Source organism: Symsagittifera roscoffensis, chromosome 2, assembly GCF_963678635.1.
Source record: "Symsagittifera roscoffensis chromosome 2, txSymRosc1.1, whole genome shotgun sequence".
Classification (NCBI taxonomy): Eukaryota; Metazoa; Xenacoelomorpha; order Acoela; family Convolutidae; genus Symsagittifera; species Symsagittifera roscoffensis.
Window position 1 is genome coordinate 63537790 of NC_087063.1, and position 27031 is coordinate 63564820.

Below are 27031 nucleotides of genomic sequence, written 5' to 3' on the forward strand. Positions count from 1 at the left end.
TGATTATAGAATTGAATTTACTATATACAATTTAAGCGTTCAACTTTGAAATGATTTGCAAGTTGATATGAGATGGAGTTTCCCTGTGGTGACTGTGTTAATGTGTGGCTAGCTTGGATCTCATTTGTACTTGGCCTTTTCATTACACATGGCCAGACGGCGGATGTTTCCCAGACACTGGGCTGCGTTTTCTTGGAGGTCGTAATTCTTGGATCCAACCATCTCCATCAAAACCTGAGAACCAAAGCAGTCATAAATGAAGACTCAATTGCCGATTAGAAAATTATGTGTTTTTTTTTAGAAAAAACAACAAATTTGGCTGCTCAAGTGTAGTTTTTGTGCTCAAGAGAATGTTTTTTTTCTGCTTGCGATATTGAAGTAAATACATAGTTATTTTGTCCAATTTGGAAAACATCTTTCACCTTGCAGATTAGAGTAATTTGTAGACAGGCATATATTTCAAATTTGATTAATATTATGTTGATAAGTTATTACGACTACTCAAAAATGGGCTTTAATTGTTGAAGTGAAGTTGGGTAGTCAAATACAAGCATCACTTTAAAATAAGTTTTCACCCGTTTATCACTACTCACTTTCACAACACCCTCTCTGTGCATAGTGATGCAGTTCTCGGGGTCCTGCGAGAGTTGGTTGAGGGCGAGGGTGGTGGCCCAGTGCACTTCCTCGTCTTTAGAGCCCAGGTAGTGCACGAGGGGTGCCACAGCGTCCTTCTCACCAAAAGTGCGTCTGTTCGATCCCCACTTGCAACACCTGGCGATGGCCTCGGCCAGGTGGCGACGGAGCAGGTCGTCTTTCTAAACAGTTTCATTAGATATTCGAAGTGCAGATTCTTTAAACGTGCCAATTGCCACAATTGACTTCGAACCAAGCTAATCATATGGAAAATCGGAACTACGTTTTCTACCTTCAGAAAGACGAATTTGATGCGTAACCATGACAAACAATTGTCATGGTTACCCACCCATCAAATTCGTCTTTCTGAAAATGTACTGTTGAAAATCAGGGTTCGCTCACATGATCATGACTAGTATACCAGGGGCCAGTGTTGGTCCTTTAACAACACAGAACGTTTTAAACATGTTTTAAGGGTGCCGGAAATCAAGCTGACGGGACTTCAAGCCGAAATGTATAATGAGGGACTTCAAGCCGAACATTTTGTCAAAAACTTGAGAAATATGATTACCCGCATCCAAGTTTAGGCGTAAATAATCGATTATAACGGATTATTATGATAATTTTTTGACAATTATAATCGAGTATAATTATGAAAGTTAGGTGCTTAAGGGATTTATAATTGATTTTAATCGTGATATTTTCCAAGAGATTATAATCTCTTATAATCGATTATAATTGATTACAGTCCTTACTAAAAACCCTTAAAATCAATTATAATCGATTATAATCTCGCGTTTTGCCAAAATTTTGCGATATTCGAATTATATCTTATGGTTTATTAATTTTGTGTCAATAAGAAAATCTCTAAAAGAGAGATCTCTTGAACACTTTGGTTCATCTGAACACAAAGTTTTACCACGAAACAAAAGTTTCATAGAGATCCTTTCATATGAAGGGAAATGTTCTCGCCGTAAATGAAAAATAAATTTTCCGAATCAATCATGAGACTGAATCAATTTGCTGATGTTTTGGTGTTTAAAAAAGCTTAAAATATGCATCACAAAACAATCCTAATGGGGAAGAAATGAAAAAAAAACTTATAATTTTGAATCAATTGGAAAACTTTTAAAATATTTTTCTCATTTTTCATAGAAACCAATGTCCACAAAAAGCAAAAAATATAAGCAATTTAGATGCAACTTCGAAGACAAAAATGGACAAACAAAAGGGATTATAATCTATTATAATCAATTATAATGGATTTTTGTGCAAAATTAATGAAATAGAAATTTGAATAAAAATAATAGATTATAATCAATTATAATTTTATCGAAAAATAAAATGATCATAATTGATTATAATTTGATTTTGAAAAGAGTGATTATAATCGATTATTAATTGATTAAAATCGATTCTTTTTCAATTTTAGTGAGACTGGTACTAAAATCGTAATATAATCGATTATTAACGCTTGAAACTGGATGCGGGTAGTTTGAAAACTGTTTCAAAAAATTTCTCAATTTCTTCGGCTTGCTTAACAAATTATTATTGGCTTTTTCATAATTTTTGCGCCTCTAATTGATGTTTAGGAAAATTAAAAATTATAACATAGTTAATGGGCTTTTTCATGTGTATATAATTTATGCATTTCAAAATCCGGCTGATCTAAAAATCTTATGCCCCTCTTAAGTGGTGCATTGTTATTAAGAACGCTTATGGTGAACTAAACTTGCCTAATTTTTGAAAAATAACCTTTTTATTGATAAAAAATTAGTGTTTTTAGGTGCTTCTAATGTTTAAATTTCGGCTTGAAGTCCCTTCGGCTCGAAGTCCCTTCGGCTTCACGTCCCGTCGGCTTGTTGTCCTAGACCCGTTTTAAACACTGTTTAAAACGTCTGTCAGAAATAGCGTGTTATTTTCTCGTGTCATAAATGACGTCAAAACAAGTCAGCCAAGCTCGCTAGCAAGAACAGTTAGCAGTTATATGTTGCTAAGTTAACGCATTGCTTAACCACTTAATTGTTAAATTTCTCGCTACTAGAAACACGTTACAACAGTATTGTTTGAAACAATTGACGGCTCTTTTTCCTTCTCCCCCCCCTTCTCACATAAGTATCGATTTCATGGGGAATCGAGTGGTTTTACAAGGTTGAGTATGAACACTAAATATGTTTGTCATGGCCTAATCAACCCGTATGCTAAATTTGATCACAATCCGATTATGTTAATAGAAAAATAACTCTAAAAAATTTGCAGGTGGGGGGAGGAAAAAGGACCTAAGTGACAAAATAGTGTATGGTCTACGCCTACTGGAAGAAAACCTGACCCCGTCTGGGCAGAGTATGAGAAACTTGATAACCATGAAGCAAAATGCCGATACTGTGAAGCAGTTTTTGCCGGAATTCCCTCTAGGATGAAGAAACATTCCGAGAAACACAACTATCCTCAAACTCCTGAAAATGATACTGATACTCCGAGCACTCCGAAACAACAAACAATCAACAACTTCATGGTCAGAACGACTCACTATGACAAAGTAAAGTTCGACAAAGCTCTTGGGAAATCCTTTTTTGCCTGCAATATCCCCTTTCGCGCTGTTAAAAACAAACAATTTAGAAACTTTGTTGAGATGTTACACCCAGGATATAAACTGCCGACTAGAAAAGTTATCGGAAACGAAGCTTCGGACGAAGTATATTGCGACCTGCAGGAAGAGGCGAAGGTACAACTGAACAGATTCCTTGTTACACATGCTATCGACGGGTGGTCTAACGTCTCCAATGATCCTATCGTTGTGATGTCGATTCAACATCGTCACAAGATATATATTCTCGACTCTATCGATAGGTCAGGGTATGCCCATACTTCTGATTACCTAGAAACCTTGGTAAATAATGGGATACAACGTTCCAAGAAAAACTACAAGGCAGAAGTTGTTGGAGTTGTGTCAGATAATGCTAGTAATATGGTGAAGTTGAGACGGAGCACCGCGGAGGGGACATCAATCACCGAGTACGGTTGTTCAGCACATTCCCTGGAATTGTTGGCAAAAGACCTGAAAACTCCACTCACCAAAATTGTGACGGTGGCCAAACTTCTCAGAAACGGCCATCTGCCCCAAGCATGGCTCAAGGTTTCCGAGGGATCAACTTAACCGCCATTGGCTTGCGAAACAAGATGGGGTAGCAGTGTCAAAACCCTGGAACGGTTTATTAAGAACTGGCAACTACTTCGTACCATAGTTTCATCTAACACTGACCAGGGATGCGTAATAATATATTGCAATACTATTGTGTACCCGTTACCCAATATATTGTATTGGTTCTACCCTGCCAATCAATTATTGCAATAATTGCAATTAATTGCCCGATGCTTTGAGAAAAGACGTGAAAAAGAAGGTTGTTGGACCCAGCAGATAACTTCTGCATTCGCTTGTTCCCACATTTTCATTCAAATCGGTCTCCCCCAAGGACGGCGAAATAGAAATTCGCAACTTAATTGCTCGTATGGGGAGTGCAGTCAAAGGCTTTAGGCATGGCTGTGCTCTGAAACCAAGTGATGGCTGAAATGAGTCAATTTGCGTCGGCAACACTTCCGGCCAATCACTGGCAGTTGCGGTGTTTGTACGCTTTGATCATATTGTTACACTATATTGTCGACAGGACACTCAATTATTGTATTGTGTGAAAGCTGACAATCAATTATTGTAGTATATTATATTGCAATATGTTGTGACCGCAATATATTTTTACGCATCCCTGACCCTGACTATTTCTCCAAACAACCTGCAAAGGAAGTTCAAAAAATATTGAATGATTTAGTTGTGTACCAGCACAGTGAAGAAGCACTAAAGTCATCGAAGCCTGTTTGCTTAGCTCTGAACAAAGTCCAAGGCGACCATGTAACAGTTGCCGACTCTGTTGCAGCATGGAAAGCTCTATTAGCTGAGTTTCGTTTTTTTTGGGAGCGAAGCCAGAGAATGGATTGAGCTAGCAGAGAAAGGATACTTTAACACTTTGGTGCCACCATTGTTCACTGCGTATGCCATCCTCGGTATTTTGAGAGGGACCTATCATCATCTGAATGGAAAGAAACAGCAGGCTGGGTTGAAAACGAAAACCCATTCTGTTATTCGTATTAAATGAACTTATTGGAGGTGGAAAAAACAACCTTGAGCAAACTTTCCGTTCATCCAATTGTGAAATCGGGAACTTTTATCGGGCTCAAGTGTTAATCGGTACTGTTCCAGAAGTGTGCTCCGATATGTGCTTGAGATTACTTGCACTTGTTTCCACCTCAGCCGGTCTCCAAAGAATTTTCTCGACGATGGGAATGGTTGAAAGACGGAAAAAGAAACAACTTGGACAGTGCAAAAACTGCAAAAATTTCATTTTGTATGTGTGCTCTAATGATTGAATTTCAATAATAAAAGTTTTTGCTTGGTTTTTACTTTTGACATTTTAAACATTAATGACGCTACAAACGTTAAAAATGACATAAATTGACCAACACTGCGAGGGGCGGACCTAGGATTTTCTTGAGGGGAGGGGGGGCGGATTTTCAAAAAACTTCGGAAATTTTGACGACCTCTTTTTAGGCCGACCAAATTGATTTTTTCGAGCTCTCCTAAAGCACTAGAAAGACGCTGCTTTGACCAAATTTTCTGCGCCGCGAACAAATTTTAAAAAAAAAATAGGTCAAAAAAGCCGTTTTTGTGCTTTTTTTTGGAAAATTTTGACTAAAAAATTGCGTTTTTTTGGCGCGCGCTCTCCCGCAAATTTAGTATATATTGGCACCAAAGGCGCCTTTAGAAAAATTTTAGGGTCGGTCGGCCAAACATGGATTTCTTAAAAAGTACCAAAGGAGGGACCCTTTGGCTCGGCAGGGGTCGAATCCCCGAGGGGGGGGGGGGGGCGTCCGCTCTCCTCCTAAATCCACCCCTGTACTATAGTATTAAATTTGAGATTTAATAAAGCCCAAAAAGTCAAATAAAACAATGATTCAAACAAGGATAGCCGGTTACTGTGCAAGAAGCACAGAATGTTCCGACCTTAGTCTTAAAAATACAAAAATACGTTTTTTTTCAAGAACTTAGGCATATTGGATTGTCATATTAAAATAGGCAAATTGGCAAACAGTTTGTGTAAAAAATGATTAAAAAACAAAAAAGTCGTTAGAAAAACCAAAAACATTTACAATTTTTTTCAAACTTTTTCGCAGATACTTTTTTAATTTTGAAAAAAAATTTGATTACCAAAATGGCGCAAACTCCAAAAACTAACTTTTATGCTGTTACGCATCATTTTACTCAAAAATTTCAAAAGGGTTTTTCTAGACACTGTCGTTCGAATCACGACTGAATTTTTAATGTTCGAATCACGACTGAATTTTTAATGTTCGAATCACGACTGAAAGAGCTTTAATATGATATATCATTCGACACTTTCCGATGATTATTTGTGGTACGTGATTTTGCATGGAAAAAAAAATTAAAACACTCAAATACAAAAATCCTTACCATTTTCAATGGCCGGAACAACAACCAGGAGTTTCTCTATATCTTTGAAAACAATTATTGAAAATTGAAATATTCTGGAAATGAATGATAACAAGGTGTTGTGAACTTCAAAAACGAAATCATAGACGCAGTTTTGTCACGCCAATTAATTACCTAGAAACCTTGGTAAATAATGGGATACAACGTTCCAAGAAAAACTACAAGGCAGAAGTTGTTGGAGTTGTGTCAGATAATGCTAGTAATATGGTGAAGTTGAGACGGAGCACCGCGGAGGGGACATCAATCACCGAGTACGGTTGTTCAGCACATTCCCTGGAATTGTTGGCAAAAGACCTGAAAACTCCACTCACCAAAATTGTGACGGTGGCCAAACTTCTCAGAAACGGCCATCTGCCCCAAGCATGGCTCAAGGTTTCCGAGGGATCAACTTAACCGCCATTGGCTTGCGAAACAAGATGGGGTAGCAGTGTCAAAACCCTGGAACGGTTTATTAAGAACTGGCAACTACTTCGTACCATAGTTTCATCTAACACTGACCAGGGATGCGTAATAATATATTGCAATACTATTGTGTACCCGTTACCCAATATATTGTATTGGTTCTACCCTGCCAATCAATTATTGCAATAATTGCAATTAATTGCCCGATGCTTTGAGAAAAGACGTGAAAAAGAAGGTTGTTGGACCCAGCAGATAACTTCTGCATTCGCTTGTTCCCACATTTGCATTCAAATCGGTCTCCCCCAAGGACGGCGAAATAGAAATTCGCAACTTAATTGCTCGTATGGGGAGTGCAGTCAAAGGCTTTAGGCATGGCTGTGCTCTGAAACCAAGTGATGGCTGAAATGAGTCAATTTGCGTCGGCAACACTTCCGGCCAATCACTGGCAGTTGCGGTGTTTGTACGCTTTGATCATATTGTTACACTATATTGTCGACAGGACACTCAATTATTGTATTGTGTGAAAGCTGACAATCAATTATTGTAGTATATTATATTGCAATATGTTGTGACCGCAATATATTTTTACGCATCCCTGACCCTGACTATTTCTCCAAACAACCTGCAAAGGAAGTTCAAAAAATATTGAATGATTTAGTTGTGTACCAGCACAGTGAAGAAGCACTAAAGTCATCGAAGCCTGTTTGCTTAGCTCTGAACAAAGTCCAAGGCGACCATGTAACAGTTGCCGACTCTGTTGCAGCATGGAAAGCTCTATTAGCTGAGTTTCGTTTTTTTTGGGAGCGAAGCCAGAGAATGGATTGAGCTAGCAGAGAAAGGATACTTTAACACTTTGGTGCCACCATTGTTCACTGCGTATGCCATCCTCGGTATTTTGAGAGGGACCTATCATCATCTGAATGGAAAGAAACAGCAGGCTGGGTTGAAAACGAAAACCCATTCTGTTATTCGTATTAAATGAACTTATTGGAGGTGGAAAAAACAACCTTGAGCAAACTTTCCGTTCATCCAATTGTGAAATCGGGAACTTTTATCGGGCTCAAGTGTTAATCGGTACTGTTCCAGAAGTGTGCTCCGATATGTGCTTGAGATTACTTGCACTTGTTTCCACCTCAGCCGGTCTCGAAAGAATTTTCTCGACGATGGGAATGGTTGAAAGACGGAAATAGAAACAACTTGGACAGTGCAAAAACTGCAAAAATTTCATTTTGTATGTGTGCTCTAATGATTGAATTTCAATAATAAAAGTTTTTGCTTGGTTTTTACTTTTGACATTTTAAACATTAATGACGCTACAAACGTTAAAAATGACATAAATTGACCAACACTGCGAGGGGCGGACCTAGGATTTTCTTGAGCGGAGGGGGGGGGGGGCGGATTTTCAAAAAACTTCGGAAATTTTGACGACCTTTTTTTAGGCCGACCAAATTGATTTTTTCGAGCTCTCCTAAAGCACTAGAAAGACGCTGCTTTGACCAAATTTTCTGCGCCGCGAACAAATTTAAAAAAAAAATAGGTCAAAAAAGCCGTTTTTGTGCTTTTTTTTGGAAAATTTTGACTAAAAAATTGCGTTTTTTTGGCGCGCGCTCTCCCGCAAATTTAGTATATATTGGCACCAAAGGCGCCTTTAGAAAAATTTTAGGGTCGGTCGGCCAAACATGGATTTCTTAAAAAGTACCAAAGGAGGGACCCTTTGGCTCGGCAGGGGTCGAATCCCCGAGGGGGGGGGGCGTCCGCTCTCCTCCTAAATCCACCCCTGTACTATAGTATTAAATTTGAGATTTAATAAAGCCCAAAAAGTCAAATAAAACAATGATTCAAACAAGGATAGCCGGTTACTGTGCAAGAAGCACAGAATGTTCCGACCTTAGTCTTAAAAATACAAAAATACGTTTTTTTTCAAGAACTTAGGCATATTCGATTGTCATATTAAAATAGGCAAATTGGCAAACAGTTTGTGTAAAAAATGATTAAAAAACAAAAAAGTCGTTAGAAAAACCAAAAACATTTACAATTTTTTTCAAACTTTTTCGCAGATACTTTTTTAATTTTGAAAAAAAATTTGATTACCAAAATGGCGCAAACTCCAAAAACTAACTTTTATGCTGTTACGCATCATTTTACTCAAAAATTTCAAAAGGGTTTTTCTAGACACTGTCGTTCGAATCACGACTGAATTTTTAATGTTCGAATCACGACTGAATTTTTAATGTTCGAATCACGACTGAAAGAGCTTTAATATGATATATCATTCGACACTTTCCGATGATTATTTGTGGTACGTGATTTTGCGTGGAAAAAAAAACTAAAACACTCAAATACAAAAATCCTTACCATTTTCAATGGCCGGAACAACAACCAGGAGTTTCTCTATATCTTTGAAAACAATTATTGAAAATTGAAATATTCTGGAAATGAATGATAACAAGGTGTTGTGAACTTCAAAAACGAAATCATAGACGCAGTTTTGTCACGCCAATTAATAACGCATAAATATTGAAAACCGATGCATTGTATTTGGCTTGACTCAATTGGTATGATTTATTTTTTTTTGAAAACTCAAGTTGATGCTTACGGTGATGGTTAAACTGGATAACATAGGTACAACGTTGTGGTCTGTAATGACAGCCAAATTTTCCTCATCTTTCGCAATCTGAGCAATAGCAGCGCAAACAGCCGCCAAAACTTCAAAGTGGTCAGACTCCAAGAGGTTGACGATGAGTTCCAGACCCCCGACGAAGGAGCGGACCATCTCGCCTGCCTCGCGGTGGTTCATGATGCAGGGACAGATGGCCCAGGCGGCACTGGCTTCCACCTCCCAGTTCTTGTTCTTCAAAAGGGACCAGAGAAGACGCACACCATCGTAGTTGTCAATGATTCTGTATGGAAATTAAAAAAAAAAACAAGTTACTATTTTTTGGCACAAACAATTTAGCCTGTAATTAGTTCATTCAAATAAAAATTTAAAATTTTCACAATACCCTTGCTTATTGCTAGGGTAAAGAACAAAGTGAAAATGATCACTCGTGCGTAAACTCGCAAAGAACTATTTTTTTCTTCATGTTATCAGATATTGTTTCTAATTTTCCCCAAAAAGTTTTAAACTGAAGCCTATGATTAAACTTACGGCATGCTCTCTTTATCTCTGGCACAAGCCCCGATTGCGTTAGTTGTGTTGACCAACAAGGCATGGTTAGTTCCCGTCAACTGACTTATCAACGGAGGAATTCCATTCTTGTTCCTGATAGTGTTACGATTCTCTTCCGACTTAGCGCATTCGCTAAGTGCACCGACAACATTGATCAGGACATCTTCGGGCTGGTCTTCAAGGAGCGAAACCAGACGCTCAATAACACCCATTTTCTGGAACATCTTTACGTTTTCATCGCTGATCGCGCACTTCCAGATAGCGCCAGTAGCTGCAGCTAGGAGTTCCTTATCGTCTGATTGGTCAAGAAGGTCAACCAATGGCTGAAGTCCGTTGAACTTTCGGACAAGATTTCGAGTTTCCTCATCCTCAGCACACTGAAATGTCAAAATATGAAATCAATTATAAAGTGCATTTAGGTTGTTTCGAAAGAACTCCGAAATATTTTCTTGGCTCACAATAACAATTTAAATTAAAAATTGCGCTCGAATGTTTTCAGCGGCCATTTGCGATAAAATTTAAACGGTCAAAAGGTTTGAGAAGTGGAAAAAGGACCACGGAACCAAAAAAAAACTTTTTCAACTTTCGAAGAAAATATATAAACGGTAAAGCTCTCTGAATATCAAAAACAACTTATGATTTTCAAGCCAAGAAAAAACTTAATCAAGTAAAAAATATATGACCTTAAAAATTGCACTAGCGCAGTGCATCCTCAGTTCCAGGTTCTCGCTCTTCAAATTAGCAACCAGATCCTCGATCATCCCTTGCGTCCTAATAGCCAGTCTGTAGTTACTCTCAGAAGCACACTCCTGCAGAGTCCCGATGACGGGAACCAGCATGCTCTCATATTGAGACTTTAGAAGCTTCGCCAAGAGAGGAATGGCACCTGCCTTTCGCATCGCGCGCTTGTTCTTGGTACTCTTGCTGCAAGACCACAGAGCCAGAGCGCCACATCTGGCAACTTCGATGTCTTTGGAATCTCCACCACTGGCTGATTTGCCAACGGGCGCGTTATCCATCAAAGCCACCTGTGGTAAAACAAAAAGTCATGAACGATCCCAACATCCTGAAAATGGTTGACTAAAAAGGCTTTAATAATTTGTTTTGAATTAGAGATTCCCATCATCGAAAGAGGAAAAGTCTGTGACTCACAAGCTTCTTAATTCCGCCGTACTGTCGGACAACTCTTCTAGCTCGCCTGAATTTGGCTACGTTGGCAATGGTCTCTGCCGCCAGACATTTGAGGTCCTGGTTGGGAGACTTGAGGATGTTGACCATCGTCTGCAGACCACCCAACTCTGCGATAGACTTGCGGATCTGCACATTCCGAGAGATTTCCTTCAGGATCTTTAGAGCTCCGATCTGTAAAGTTAAAAGCAAGTAAGAATTCATTCTCTCTTTCGAATTAACCAAGAAATTCAAACAAAAGAAATTGAGCTCAAGATTTCCGCGTAACTATTTTGAAAATTATTCAATTTCAACTGTGTTTTATGATAAAACAGTGATATTTATAATGAAATTCTGGCTGATTTTAAGCAAATTGATTTAATTTCAAGATTAGAGCGAATTTAATTTCCAGCGTCTAAAAGAGACTGCTTGATTTCAACTTCTGGGAGAAAGAGCAACTAATCTGCAATCTATTAATGAACGTCTGCAATAATCCAACTGACTTTGCATTTAACGTCTTCAGTGTCCAGTAGATTGAGCAGCACCTCCAGTCCTCCCACATTCCGGATTGCCAACTGGCATGTCTCCTGGCCCAGGTTGAAGTCCCGCAGACAACACAGGGCTATGATTGTCGCAGTTTGGTTTCCACCCTGGACGACACAAAAAGCCAGAATGTAAAACTTTTAAGAAGACCCGGGTTGACGTCCATAAAAGAAAAATGCTTATCATACAATTTCATATATGGCGACTATGGAAAAAAATACTTATTATACAGTTTTTATACAAAATTGAAAAACTGTATTAAGCGATTTGAAAAAAATACTTCAGTTCTATTTCCATCTTTTGAATCTTTCTGCTCAATAAAAAAGTGATTTTTATTTTTTGATTATAAAAATGCTTATCACACAATTTTCATGTATAAAAAATGATATTTTTGCTAACTTCTTCCAATTTTTTTTGTTAAAAATTGTATTATTTAAAGCTTATTATTTGATTCCAGACCATGTAAAAAATGCCTATCATAATATTTCATAGTATGGAAAAAACGCTTATCATGCTATTTTCATTGTATTTTTTTTGGTCTATGAAATAGTATGATAAGCATTTTTTTCATAATATGAAATAGTTTGATAAGCATTTTTTGTCAACCCGGGGATATAAAAGATATTGGATTCTAGATCAAAAACGTTTACGTTTTCATGGGTCTAAACTTTACAAGGGAATAAGTAGGATTACGCGACTTGAAACTTGGCTCGAAAATTTCATCCGTATACTACTGAATCAAGGTCATTTTTCCCATTTTCAGTCCCGAATTTACGTGGTATTCATTTTGGAATCTCTTATTGTAATTTTGACTAACATTTCAGCAAGTACTTTATTTTCTAACCTTGAGGTACTTGACGAGCTTCTGTATCTGCCAGTACTCGGGAGGCAGGTCGGCTGACCCCCCGTCCTGGCGTCTGTCGGGTGCCTCCTCCTCCTCCTCGCTTTCCGAGGAACTGTCCGAGAAGTCGCTGTCCTTGTTCGTCATAGGAGTGCTGCGCGGTTTGCCACCGGTGCTGAAGGCACACACAGAGTAAATTGGAGTTGGTTCATACCAGTTTACTCCAAATGAATGATTAGGAGAAACAATGATTAAACACGTTAGGATTTAGGGCGATTATATTCAAAAGTATCATTTGAAAAAACCGTTTTCAAGTCTAAGCATAAAAAACTGTAAACATGTTCAGTTTTTTGTATACAATTTGACCGAAATTTATGGCCAAAAATTAAGGATACAAAGGAATTTTTGAAAAAAAAGCGTATTAACTTCATTTCGTAAAAGCAGAAATAATACTTCGCTATGCACTCCTTTTTTTGCAGATGAACCTTGGACATAAGAAACATTACAAAGATCGAAAACACTATAAATAAAGACGATCAAAAAGAGTTCGGCTTACAAGGACTTCTGCCTGGCGCTCTGACTCTCCATCGTGATCTTCCTCTTGTCAGTCGTGCTCTTCTTCTTATCCTTCCCATCCTTCTCCGATGACTCATCCTTTCTCTTCAACTCCCTCTTGCGACCATCCTTGGCACCCGCCTCCTCCTCGTCATCGCTCAGCTTGCCAAGGGTCTTCCAGGGAAGTGACACTTCCTTCCGTTGTTTCTTGGTTTTCTCACGCTGCGCTTTTCGTTTTTTCTCCTGCTCCCTGGGAAAAAAATCAAAATGGCGAGTGTTCTGTCTACTTAAAACCTGTAATACGTGAACAAGCTCCCCTCTAACAATGAATGACAAATTCATAGAAAAATTTAGCATAGAAATAGCTTTTGCATTATGAAAAGAAACATGAATACAATAAATACCCACGCTGGAAAACGCTCAATTCTGATTGGTTGAAAAATAAAACTGTTGATCAAGAGCACTACTTCCCTCTTATATTAAGGGGGGGGGGGGGTTGGTAGATTGTTCATTTGTTCTAAGAACAAACACATACCTGTCGGTGTCCGCTCGTTTGTCCTGTTGTCTCTTGGGCCTCATCTCTCCCTCTGACTCGCTCGAGTACCTCCTCTCGCCCTTCTTCGTCTCACGAGTCTCATTCGCAAACTCCTGAATCCACACACACAGAGTCACATAAGATTACAAAGGAAAGGCATACAGAAATTTGAATCCGTGCCGCAGGGAATGGTTATCACCGTAACCACTATAAAAAGAGAGTTTGAAACAGTTGCGCAATCTTCATTACTTTAAGCATGTAAAGATGAAGTGAGCCGTTCAACACATTTTGGTACTATTCTACGCTACAGATTGTCGGTGGTCTGAACGGTACCGCGACAACTCACAACAAAAGACAACTCGCAAAACTTAAGGAAAGCGACAACCCGCAAGTTTTTTAAAAACAAATTGGAAGAAATTTTGGTTGAAGGTCGCAGGTTGGCGCGCTACGCGCGCATTGCCACTTCGCGGCAATAACCGGCTCTAAATTTAGTCCTACCCTCTGTTGGCAAGTTTGCAAGACGCATATTGTCTTCTAAGGCGAGTTGTCTTTAAAAGCGAGTTGTCTTTTAGAGCGAGCTGTCTTTTGTTGCGAGTCTTTTCTTACATCAAAAATGTTTATTGCGAGCTGTCGTAATACGGCCTGAACATCGGTTTTTTTTCTAGAGGTGTCAGTATATACTAAGTTTTAAGAGTGATGCAAGCCAAAATAAGTGTTCCTTCTAAGTGTATATGTATCATGAACGAATTCTTTTTGATGAAAATTCAAGCTGAATTTTAAGCTTAAGAGAGTTTTGAGTCCGGGTGGCTCTTTCGAAAACAGGCGCATTGTTTTATGAAACATTTTTTAAAAAAATATATATATTTTTTTGCTATTAGTGCACTTGTGATTCTCCTCACATTTCACAATCAGTTGTGTGCACTTGACATAAATTTGTTATATTTTAAAAATGAACAATTCATTGTTTTTCCGTGAAGTTACTTAAGCTTCTAGACTATTACCTTCGATGCAAGATTTGATGCGAACATGGGACTGACTTCCTTCAACAGACTCTTCAGATCTTTAAAGATTTCCCCTTTCCTCTCGTAATTGGGTTCGGCCGTCTCCTTGTTATAGCCCTAAAGAAGTTCGTAGGCTTAAATTGTCTCAGTATCCAATGTTCGGCAGTTTTATAGGGTAGTGTACAGATATTGAAACTAGGCTTGCAGACGTAATAAAAGCAGAAATAAGTTTTAGACAATTTAAAACACAAAGGCGAAGCAGAGCTTCGAGCCACTTGCGATACCTCAAAAACATAGCATGACAAGCTAGGAGACATAAAATGAGACGAAATCTTCCAAGACCAAAAATATTTGAAAAATAAAATCGAAAAAAGACTGCCTCCACTAAGATTTTTATACATGTCTCGACGAATGAATTTGAATTCAAAGTAAATATGTCTTTAAACACAATTGACATAGCGTTCAGGCGAAATGAATCTAGCTGAAATTAAGACAACAAAACCAAAGTAGTCACGCGTTGGGTAGAAAACAAAATTGAGCAAGAAAAAAAACATGAGCTAGAAAGCTTTGAAACTCGGAAGTTTTTGCATCAGCCTCACACTAAAGCATCTATTATCGAGAACCTATTATTACATTCGAAATGACGCGATATGAGCGCTGATAGTTTTTGTTCTGAAAAATTAAGTTTTATTAGCCTGAAATTATCAGATACGAATGTTACTCGATCACTTTACTCGCTCGAAAATTAGACTGAAACTCGCATGAAAATTACCGACATAGGGAAAAATTTTTGGAAATTTTATCAAGTCCCTCGAATCACAGCTGAAAGGGCTTTATTATGTTTAGTATGATATATCACTCGACCCATTCCGATGATTTTTTTGTGGTAATTGATTTTGAGTGGGAAAAAAAAACAAGCCCGAATCCAAACTTCCTCCCATTTTTAATGGTTGGATCAAAAACTTAAGTATTGAAAAACTGCAATTAAACTTAACAGTCCGCAAAATTACTTTCCCGCATACATCGCATTAAACTGATAACACTGAGTTAAAATTCAGAAAGTAGATACCAAATAAGTGAGACATTTTGAAGCGAGTAATGACAGCAAAAAACTATCACCAATGTATCGCAATGTATAACCACTGATCCGAAAAACAAAGGTAACATATCGTCAACTTTATGGCTTTCAAATGCATTTCATCTTAGACATGTCAATGGTTTGAAAAAATGGAATCAAACTAGCTTTAAAAGTCATATCGTGACCCGAACATGGTATGTATTTGGAGTGAAATGCGAAAATTTTGGTTATTGTAAAAACCTATGAACTTTTGGCTTATCAACAAGAACAACAACAGACATCAAAGGGCCATCACAATTTATCGATATCAAAAAAGGATGGTTTAAGGACGTAAGAATCATAAAAGAAACCAAAAACTATCGTAAACAAATTTCTCGTAAGCGAATCAACTAAGAACTGAAACAGTTCAAATGCCTTTTAGAAGAACTACCACATGCAAGATAAAAAATATTAATTGAAAGAAAACGCTTCATCAAATTGCATTGTTTCACTGAAACTCACCACCCTTATCTGTATTGTTTCGTAGCAATTTGATGAGCTAGCTAAGTCTGTTACCAGAGCGTTTCACAAAAATTGCCCTTACTAATGAAAATAGACTATTATCCAGCTTCAAAATCCGTAATATTTACTGGCATTATTTGCATGTATTGATTTATTATACAGTAACTATTTACATAAATCTACGTTTTCAATTACTCGATGTCTGTAATTTACTAATGCGGATACACTCGAAGGATTGGAAAACAAACTGAAAATGTACCCAACCTCTAACCTTTGCCATGCTAGAAAAATCTCAATTGCTTTTTTCAACCAGAGTTTCCAAACTTATAACTCACTGTGTCACCTAAATTTGCATAGAAATACGCCATTGAAACAGACTGATCAAAGCAAGCGCGAACCGCTATGGTTAAAAGTGTTTCTGATAAATTCGAATTACTTGATTTTGAAAGAAGCCAGAAGTGCTCGCTGTGACGCATATCTCATCCTGCTCCAGAGTTATAATCTCGAGGTAGCATATCTCCCCTTCCAGCTGTCTCAGAGTGGGAGCCCGGCAACCATTCTTGAAAACTATATTGGAAGTGTATATAATTTTTTCAAGCAGCTTTCCGTTGCGAAGGTTCGTGTATCGTTGTAGAAGCTCCACCTCATTGGTCACTACATCTGGAGTCAACCGATAGCCCCTAAAGCAACAGTGCTTCGTGAGTTGAGTACTTCAACATGTAACAAAACAATATTTTCATTTACTGGTTGCAAGACAGGCTTGATCGATACAGCAAACATATTTACCTAATTTTTTCTTAGTGCATTAACCACTTGCCAAGTATGCTAGCTCTGGGTGATGTTAATGCATTGAAAAACAAAATTATACCTCTAAAGGAGTAGCTAGTCGCTGTGCAAATAGCACAGAATGCTGCGAACACTAAAAATCGATCAAAAATTGTTCTACTTTTCTTATTTTTCTGCCGTTTTCTTGAGTTCATTTCGCTTAGCAGCCACTCCCTATTTTTCTAATCTACTGTCCCACGGTAAACGACTCGGAATAGTAAAAATTGAGATTAATTCGAATCATGACTGACAGGGCTTTAATAGACCAGGGGGAGACCTGGGAACAGCAGATATGAGCGTTTAAAAGAAGAAGAAGAAGAAGAAGAATTTATTTCTTCAGACAATTAAATGCAAAAATACAGAAAATGAAGAAACACATTTTTAATAGTCATCATTGAATTTATCTGACATTTTGTATAACATATCTGAAGAGGATAGACCAAGGGCATAATAATTGCCCGCTTGACGTCTACCCTGGTAGTAGTAAGACACGAAAAGTATAATAACTATAAATGAAAAGTATTTAAATAATAAAAATGAAAATTTAGGTCCTGAATTGCACATATCTACAATTTCCATGTCTTCTCCCCTCAAATTTAACCCAAAAAACAATTCGAGCTTGCTTTGGGGTATCTGAAATCGCGGAGGTTAGCGAAAAACCCACCAGAGGTCAAAGTTATTTCCCACTTGTTGAGATTGGTCGGAACAATAAGCTCGCTGCATTAATCAACTTGATCAGCTAGATGCCTTTTTTATAATCGGCAGCGGAACAGTCAAGGCCAAAATAATCAAAACTAGCTGTGTGAGTTTCAAAATTCAAAGAAAAAATATATGGCCTTAAACCTCTTTGACTGTTAAGCAAAAATATGATTGCTACTTATTTTGATAAAAACAACCACATTTGAGAAAACTGGATTAACAAGTAAACTTTTTATTGTGCTGGTAAACCTGAAAACTAAAATCCACTTTCGAAACTAGAAGTCGATCACGTTTTTTGCTGTTCGATAGTGGAATTTGCCAAAGAAAATGAACTGAAAAAAAAATGAACAGAAATCAAAAGACAAACCGCAGAAAAATCAAATTTTAGCGTGAACGAATTTTAAGAATTTCGGACCAACTCAAGGCAGATTGTAGATATTATCCAATTACAAAAGGAAAAACCGCCAATCAATTAAAAATTGAGAAATTTCGTATCACAATTTACCTAGAGCGAAGCTGTACTTCCTTTGCGAGCACAAGCGATAAAACGGCAAAAACTCTAAATAGGCAAAAAAAAAGAAAATTTTAAGAATAAAGAAATATCTTTTTACAAAAAGTCTCTTCAAATAAAACTTCAAAAACAACCAAACTAGTCTATTGCAGTGCAAAAAAAATCTGATGTGTTTCATCTAGATTGGTTGAAGGCAGAAATAAAATGAAGCAATTAGGATAGAAAAAAAAACATTAATTTTTTCATTTTCGTTTTTAGTCCAAACCATGTTATTTTGTTTACTACAAAAAAACAACCTATACAGTCCCTTCTTGTCTGATGTATTGTCTTTCTTTAGGTTGTTTTAGATACTATGATTTTATATTTAACGCTAGTGTACATCAAGTATTAGAAAAAGAAAACTTTTGTCTGAAAACTTTTGGTTTGGCATATCTTAAACTAAGGGATTTTCTGTCAAGTATATTCCTCTGGATTCTATATCTTTCATCAGAACAAGTTAGAGCATGATTGGAAATAGTAATTTACTTCGTATTCTGAACAATTTTTATATAGCTGATTCTTAGATAGTTTTCGATTCATCGGCTTAAAAAGTTGATTTTGATAAATGGATCGGTAGTGAAGTTGTTTATCACTGAGGACAATCTCGAGGAGCGACTGGTGAAAAAATTAGCTGCTTATTGCCAAGCGTAAATTGTTTTTGCTGCTCAAATCCTGGTTTATGATTTTGTTAATAACCACTAAACTGGCCAATTTGATTGTATTATTTTAATTTTCATCTGAAAACGGATCCAATTGCTCGTCAATTGGTGATCTCAATTCGTTGAGATGCTTTTCAATACTGTCCTGATTTGTGGAAAGGTTTGTGAGAGTGCTTATTAGATTTGGGTGTATTTGCAAGAAACAGGCTGTTGTGGTCCTCGTATGGCTGCTACTCCAATGTATCCTTAGAATAGCTGCTGGAACTCCAAGAAGTCTTTTTTCCGTTCTTCCGAAATATTCAACCGGAAATTAAGCTTTTGCCATCTAATTGCAGTTGATGAGTTTCCGATACAATTGATGATTTGTAGTTGCTTTGGAATTGACTACCTTTCGTCTACTTCCAACTTTTGTTTGATCACTAGCTCACTTGACAATCCATCTGTCTGCAACGAGAAGCAGTGATGTTGTAGAAGGTCGCAATTTGGTCGTAACTTTGGTCCTCAATTCTGCAGGTTGGAAAGCAAATAGTGGAACTGGGGTTAATTACAAGTAACAGTTGTATTATTTGTCCCCTGTCAATCTCAGTTTTTCACTGGTGGTGGCTCTGCTACGCATATCTGATCCTCGCTGTGAGAACCAGGTGGTATTTCACTGTTCAGTTTCGAAGTCTTCGGTTGGCGTCAACTTGTTATGAATTCAAAAATATAGTCTTCAACGCGGTCAGTATGTCATATACTGAGTCTTGCCTATCTGATCAATTGTCTTCCTGTAGGCTGTTTCGGAGCTGGTATTGTATAATAAATAGCGCTAACCGCTAACAAGTAATTATGATAATTACTTCTAAATCGAGCGATTTGGCACATCTTAGACAGACAGAAGCCTCAGCCAAACCTTTTCCTATAGATTCTATTTTAACAATCAAAACAAATTGGGGCGTGATGGAATAATTTCTTCACTTCGAATCCTGATCAGTCCTTTTACAGAACGGATAAACTTCTCTATATTTGACGATACTAGTTGTCAATGTTCGCGTAATAAAGTAAATATAAGAAGAGATAGCTCCATCTTCAAGGTGCGTTATATAATTGATTATATCAAAATGGCTAATATGAAATGCATGGCATCTGGCCGGGATGTCACATAACTTTTCAAGAAAAAAATCTTTCCTGGTGGTAGGAATTTGAGTATCATATTGTATCTGACCTGCTGCGGTCTGTTGGGGTTGCGAGCAGTTCGAGGGTAACTGCATTTGTGCTAACTGTAGACCGCGTCATTAGCGAAAATGTTGATTTTAGTACATGGCTGGGTAGTGATATTGTTGGTATCATTTGGAAACTTTGTTGAGGCGTGACTGAACAAAAGTTCAACTGGTTACTGCCTAGCGCAAATTGCTTTTGCTGTCCAATCCTTTGATTTGATGCTGTTCAGAACCACTGAGCTGACTAGTTTGATTGCATTATTTTGTGTCTTTTGTCCTATTATTTTCGCTTCTTGTCGTCCATAGTTCGATTTAGCTGCGGTCACCGGAGTTTTGTTTATTATTTGCTGTTTCAATTTATTGCTTCTTAGTGTCGCGATTTTTTCTGTAAACGTAGCACAGAAATGACCCGAATTAAAGGGGAGTTGCAGTTCCCGATCGACCCCTCTTCCGGTAGGCTACTTTCCGAGTAAAGTTTCACACAAAACGGTAATCACACATTCTGTCACAAAAACTAAATGCAATCATGCTCATACATGTTGCGTTCTTGCCAGTGGTTAAGCCCAATGATTCGTGAAATGTTTCAAGAAAACACCCGTTGCCTTCAGCTAACTCTTCAAATCCTTTTCCTTATCGGCCTTGAATCGACTCTGTTCGTATGTCAAAATTATCATCTGGGAGGGGTCCTGGAGACAATCTACCTTTGGCAGGGATGCCTTTTAACCTTTCACACACTAGGTAAAAGGACAAGCTGCCTCATCGGCTATTCTTATTGTAAATTATTGGCTATTCTAATCATCGGTTAAAAATTGTTATTATGTAGGTTCTGTACTATCAAACTTTGATGCAGCTTCTAATCCCGTCAGCCTTTAACTAAATTAGTCTGAAAAACGAAAAAATTCGGACCTGTTTTTCTTGACACTGACAAGTTTTTGAATTTTTTTTTTGAATTCTTCTCACGGCGGAAAAGTCTGTAATATGTTATGACTCCGTGAGTTTTCTATGAGGGTGTCGAAATCAGAAAGAAATGAAACAAACTACGCGAAAGGTACCTCCCGCACTTAGAGGATAGTCAAAACAACAAATATCGATACAGAGACGAAGAAGAGACTAATTGCAAAGATGAAAAAAGCGGTGAAAAGCAATACCACAAAAACAACATCACCTCAAGAAGGAGAAGAGGAAACGACTACGCAAGGAAATCGTTTCAAGGACCCTTTTTGTGAAGGGAGCGGCCCGGCAATAGCCGAACCGAACACCTCCTAAAACAACCTGTAGGCTACAAAAGTCGCCTCAACGGCCGGGTGTTCAAGGTTGGCGAACGACACCAAGCTAGGATTGTAAAATGGTGCCTGATGGACATACATCCAAATCCCGGGCCGAGGACAGTGGACATCAACAGGTGGACTGAACAGAAGCTTCGGGAGATGCGAGCACGGACGAGGAGAGAAAGACGCAGTGAAAAAAGAGGTTCCAAATGGACGCGTATGCTAGAAAACCGGAGCAAACAAGGGAAGGAGCAACTAACGGGGAAAGTGAGGAAGAAAGAGAAAGAACGGTGGAGAAGAAAAGTGAACCAGAAACTCTCAAGGAGAACCAACCGTTACTCTAAGGTAATCACGTGGAACCTGCAGAGGTGCAAAATCCAGGTGGATGGACGAGGCCGAATTCAGCATATCCTAGCAGCAGTACAGGAGAACAAATGGGATATTGTCCTGCTGTCGGAAATATCCTCAAAAGAGGAGGGGGTATGGTGGTACGAAGAGGACTCAGTTCTAATCCATGGGAAAAGAGCCGGTATTATCTTAAGAAACCATTGGGCCCAAGAGTGGAAGAAGCAAGGGAGCCAAAAATGGTTGGCCGAACGAGTAGCCATGGTAACAGTGAACAACATCAAGTTGATCGCAGTCTACCAGCCAGTATCGTCGAATGATATGGAAATCGACGAATACCGAAAACAGCTAGAGACAGCGATATCGTGTAGGAAAAAGGACGAAATGTTGCTCATCGGAGGAGACCACAATGCTCAAATAGGCAGGCAAGATAATACGGGAAAAGAGAGGACTCTGGGAAAGTTCGGGTTACGAGCAAACTCGGAAGCAGGGGACGATTTCGTCGAGTGGGCGGAAAACAATAACCTGTACATCGTGGACACCTATTTTAGAAAGAATAATAGAGGTACGTGGTGTCATCCAAGAACAGGTAATTGGTACGAGCTGGATTACTTCTTAGCTAAGAGACACAGAAATTTAATCATCAAAGATATGAAGGTGGTACGGGAAGACAGATGGTCCGATCATCAGCCCAAGAGAATTAAAGTGAGCTTCAGAGAAAATAAGCAAAGATTTAACCGTACAAAACAAGAGAACATAGACTGGCGGAAGCTACGCATCAAGAAACATCAAGATGAGTATCAGGAACACATAAGCGAGGCCTCCCTTTCAAACGAACCCTCTTGGGCAGAATTAGCAGAAACCATGAAAAGGGCAGCTAAGGCTGCTTGTGGGTTAGAAGATACAAGAAGCAAAACCAGTCAATGGATGGTAGGCCATGAAGACCGTGCAAGAGCGTTCAAAAACGGAAGTCAAAGGGCAGTCAAAAAACGGAACGAGGCGCAAATGCACAACGCCAGAGAAGAGCTTAAAACAGTACGAAAAGAGTATAAACGGAGACTCAGAGAGTGAAAAACAGAATGGTGGGAAGCTCTCTTAGTCAAATGCGAGGAAGCTATGCGTAGGCAAGACATCGGGGAGATGTACAGCATCCTCAAGCAGCTAGGACTTAGAGGTTACGCAGTACCTTATTCCAGAAAGTGCAAGAAAAACGCGAAGAAAATGGACTGACAGAGAAGATCCAGTCGAGGAGGTTCAAACGAGAGTTCGCTCAAACGACACCAGAGGGACGTCAAATGGCCAAGGAGTGCAGTACAATGCCTTCAGAAGAAGAAATCATGAAAGAGTGGGCGAAGGTTAAGGAAAAAGCACTTGGCGAGGACGACATCCGAATGATCTACCTTAAGTCAGCTATAATAGAATTCCAAAAGAGAATATTAAAAGTGATACAAACCATGTTCAACACATCAGCGGAATATTGGGATGATATAGTCAAAGTGGGACTCATTCCACTGCACAAGAAAGGAGCGAAGGACAACTCCGATAATTTCCGCAGTGTTTGCCTGTTATCCACGGTGAGCCGAATTCTCGCTAGAATTTTAACAACACGACTCCGGGATCGGAGCGAGGAATTTGACGCCCTAAATGATAATCAAGATGGCTTTAGACAACACAGATCTACAGCCGACACCACCCAAATAATGGTCAGACTACCGGAAGATAACTGAAGGATATGCGAATCACAAAGTCTGAATAGAGACCGAGCGTGTCTATTAGATCTGAGAAAAGCCTATCCAAGAGTCAATCGACCACTTTTGTCGAAAATACTGGAAAGTTTTGGGTTCGAAGATAATTTCCTAGGACGATTAAAGGACCTACACGAAGTAGCTTCTTACAAAGTGAAAGACAATAAGGAAGTTAGCTCCGAATGGACACCTCAAAGAGGATTGAGGGAGTGATGTCCTTCTTCCCCAATGCTTTTTAACATATTTGATCAGATCTTAATAAGAGCAGCAGAAAAACAAAGGGTAGACAATGGTATAAAAATTACTTGCATACCTGGAAACACCTGCATGACACAAAGGAGAGACAAACAAAATGCTGAGGCGAAGCATATAGACCTCAAATACGCCTTGTTCGCTGTTGACACTACTATCTTGAGTAACAAGGAAAGTATGGGTGTCGCAAGAAACACCACCAAAAGAGTAATGGGCCTCTTCGAAGAGAAAACAAACGTATCTAAAGAGGAAAACATAACTCTGGGTGAAACCAGCGCGGCAGGAACCAGATTCTTGGGTTTTTGGCTGGGAGAAGCTGAAGACACAAGAGTACGATTACAACACGGGATGGGAGCTTGCACAAAGATCAAAAGACGCCTCAAAAACTCAAGGTTAACTAAAAGAACGCAAGCGCGTGTAGTTGAGGCAGTCGTGGAAAGCACCATGTTGTACAACTGCCAAGTACGGACCTGGAATGTGTCAGAAATAAACAGAATCCAAAGGAAAGTAGACCAATGTTACCGTTATGTATGGAGTTCCAAGACCCAGCCACCGCTGAAGCAAATGGAACAAAAACACAAAAACAGATGGAATGTAAGGAAAGAACTCAGAAAAAAATCAGTCAGAATAAAAATCGAAAAACGGAGTATGGAACGCCTAGGACATATGATACGTATGCCCGACGACAGAAGAGTGAAGCACGTAACTTTTGGCTGGTTGAGCAAGTTAGAAAAAGTTGCAAAACCGAGAGCGAAGTACCGTTGCACTCCCAGACAATGGATCAAATTGACGTGCGAGGCAGGAATTGACCAATTAGATATCGAAGAGATGGCAAAAGACAGAAAGCAATGGAAAACGATTATAAAAAGCAGAATGACACATCTGGAAAGACGGGAGGAATCCCATGAGAATGGATGGGGAGGAGGCAAGATAGAACGCTCACAAGGAAAGGAAAGCATCAATCTCGTGGGTAGTCACTGCGAGAAAGTCTGCAAATCTACAACTGGTCGGGCAGTGCATATAAGAAGAATGCACAGAGAGAACAACGTGGAACATACGTGCATCAATTGCCACGCCAAATTCCCAACGAAAACAAACCTGAAGAATCACGAGAAGAAATGCCCTACCAAGTACGTCCCGGCAACAAAGGAATGTCCACTGTGCATTAAAATGATCTCCGCAACCAACCTAGCGAGACATATGACCAGGAGCTGTAGAAAGCGACATAGGGGACCCTAACAGGGAGAATACCGGAGAGAGAGAGAGAGAGAGAGAGAGAGAAAAAAAGAAAACCGTTTTTCAAAAAGGCTCCAAATGGAACGAGCTCGATGCCCTCCAAGTTAAAGTCCAGAATTATACGGCCACCAGACCGGCTTGAAACCTTAGCCTTGAATAAAAAAAAGTTGCTCTCAGAAAAAAGTGAGCTTCATAATATGACACGTCGCGGGTAGGAACATGAACTAATTACTTAAGCGAGCTTTTTTGATCAGTTTTTCTCATTATAGCCCCCTAGCCAAAGAACAAAGAGGGCGATTTTACAGGGTCTAAAATGGGGAAAGAGCCACTAAGCTTGCTTGAGTAAAAATTTTATGTTCTTAGGCTAGTTTATGTTCGGTTAGATGGCTCGTGGTCGATAAGGCCTTCGCCTCCTGATCACCAGATTTTCAGTTTTCCTTTCCAGTTTTAGCAGCTTATTTCCTCTCTCTTCAAATGGTAGTATCTGGCTTTGGTCGTATCTGGCTCTTGATCATTATTAACAATCAAAATAATAATAACAATAATAATTTCAATAATAATCATAATAATAATAATCATCATAAAAAAATAGTAACAATAATAATAATAATAATAATAATAATAATAATAAAGTTTAGGGAAGTACCCAAGGGAGTTGTTGTTTCCGAGTTACAGCCTTACAAAAAAAAATCCTGAGTTTATGTCGAGCTCTGCACTCTTATCATAAACATGTCAGTCTCCATGAGCAAATGCCTTCAAGATTATACTTATTTCCAAAATAGTTAAAGTACACTTCAGCTATTATTTTCTTCGGATGTTCTATTTCGTCAAGATTGAACCCAATCTTTTTTTCTACTGCATTTGCTGAGAATGTACCCCTTGTCCAGAAGTCACTTTCTTGTTTTTGCTTTGACAATTTTCGCGCTTTGAAAAGTTTCAATTCTTGCGCTCTCGTTTTTTGAGTCCGATTTGCATTGAGCTTGAACAACTGCATACGGTAATGATTGTAATTTTGATTTTTTGATGAAATACGTTTATTAAGTTTATTCAAACTGAACCGAAATCTAAATTCTGCGAGTCTCTTTTTTATGTCGATGAAGGGCTAAGTGTACGGCTGTATGATACATTTGTCTTATTACAGCATTTTCCATCCTAGTAAAAAAGAAAATGAACAACACTATTTTTCATTTTAAGGTCTTAATTGACTAAATACTATTAGCCGCTAGAAATGCAAACAATTACTCACTCTGAAAATTGTTGCACGAAAACTTTCATCAACTCCATGTCCAAATTGTTGAAAGCTATATATAACTTGAGAATAGATCTTTGATTATCATCCTGGTCCGATTTACTTTGATCAATCAATCTAGCAAGAGTCCCATCGTCTCCCCCTGTTGTAGCATAGGTTGCACCAAGAATGTTGGCCACTGGATCTTGATTTTCTGCAGAAAGAATCAAATGTTTTAAATTCGGCGTATTCCACAATTTGAAGTACTTAAATTATTAACCTTCAAGAATAAAACGCGCTTCCTTCGTTTTACTTTCCGCAGCGGTTTGCAATACTTTCATAAGCATTGGCATTGAGAGAATGGTAATTTTGTTCCCAGAAACTGACAACAGTGAAGAGTTTCCATCTTTCGTTTTCTCCGAAGACTCAAAGGTTCCACTAAAACAAATTGATGTTAACAAAATCATTCAAAAAACAAAACTTTAATAGCAAATTGAAATCACTTTCAAGAAGCAAGTGTTAGTCACATTATTTTACTTTTATTTTTCATATTTTCTCTGCACACATAATTATACATAGCTATACATAGCTATACATAGCTATTATACACTACTTATTACGAAAAGCATGAACTACAAAAAGCATAATACTAATTTCAATCACTTACCCAGAACCCCCGAAATCACCTGCATTCAGATGGCTGGTGTAAACCAATGGTTTTTGAAATTCCAAGTTCGCGCAGTCAGAATGTCTGTTGGGAATAGCTTCCGTAAATTCCACTATTTCTTTCAAAAGTTTTTCATTTATGGGTGACATGGCTAGTTTTCCTCGGCCACCTGCTGTAGCTGAAGTCCATTCAGCGGCTCTTGTAAGCGATTGGCCCATTATATCTGTTGGTTTACAAACGTTCCTCTAAAATTGATAATAATTTTATTTGAATCGTGAGAGAGAGAGAGAGAGAAAATTTTAATTGTGTTTTGACTTAACAGTCCTCATCAAATCTTCGAGTTTTTTGTTTTGACATGTAAACTTCTATCGAA

General features: G+C 38.5%; 1 protein-coding gene across 1 annotated transcript; it reads right to left on the minus strand.

Moving 5' to 3' along the window:
• LOC134839695 (outer dynein arm-docking complex subunit 2-like) lies at positions 1 to 26961 on the minus strand. Its single transcript, XM_063855317.1, has 15 exons — positions 26659 to 26961; positions 26272 to 26429; positions 26010 to 26205; positions 16422 to 16665; positions 14407 to 14523; positions 13406 to 13518; positions 12872 to 13120; positions 12319 to 12490; positions 11435 to 11581; positions 10917 to 11126; positions 10448 to 10792; positions 9744 to 10141; positions 9192 to 9495; positions 594 to 815; positions 1 to 234 (listed from the first exon to the last, which is right to left on the minus strand). The coding sequence occupies exons 1-15, from the start codon at positions 26874 to 26876 to the stop codon at positions 121 to 123; spliced, it is 3207 nt and encodes a 1068-aa protein (XP_063711387.1). The 5' UTR covers positions 26877 to 26961; the 3' UTR covers positions 1 to 120.
• Positions 26962 to 27031: the final 70 nt, after the last annotated feature.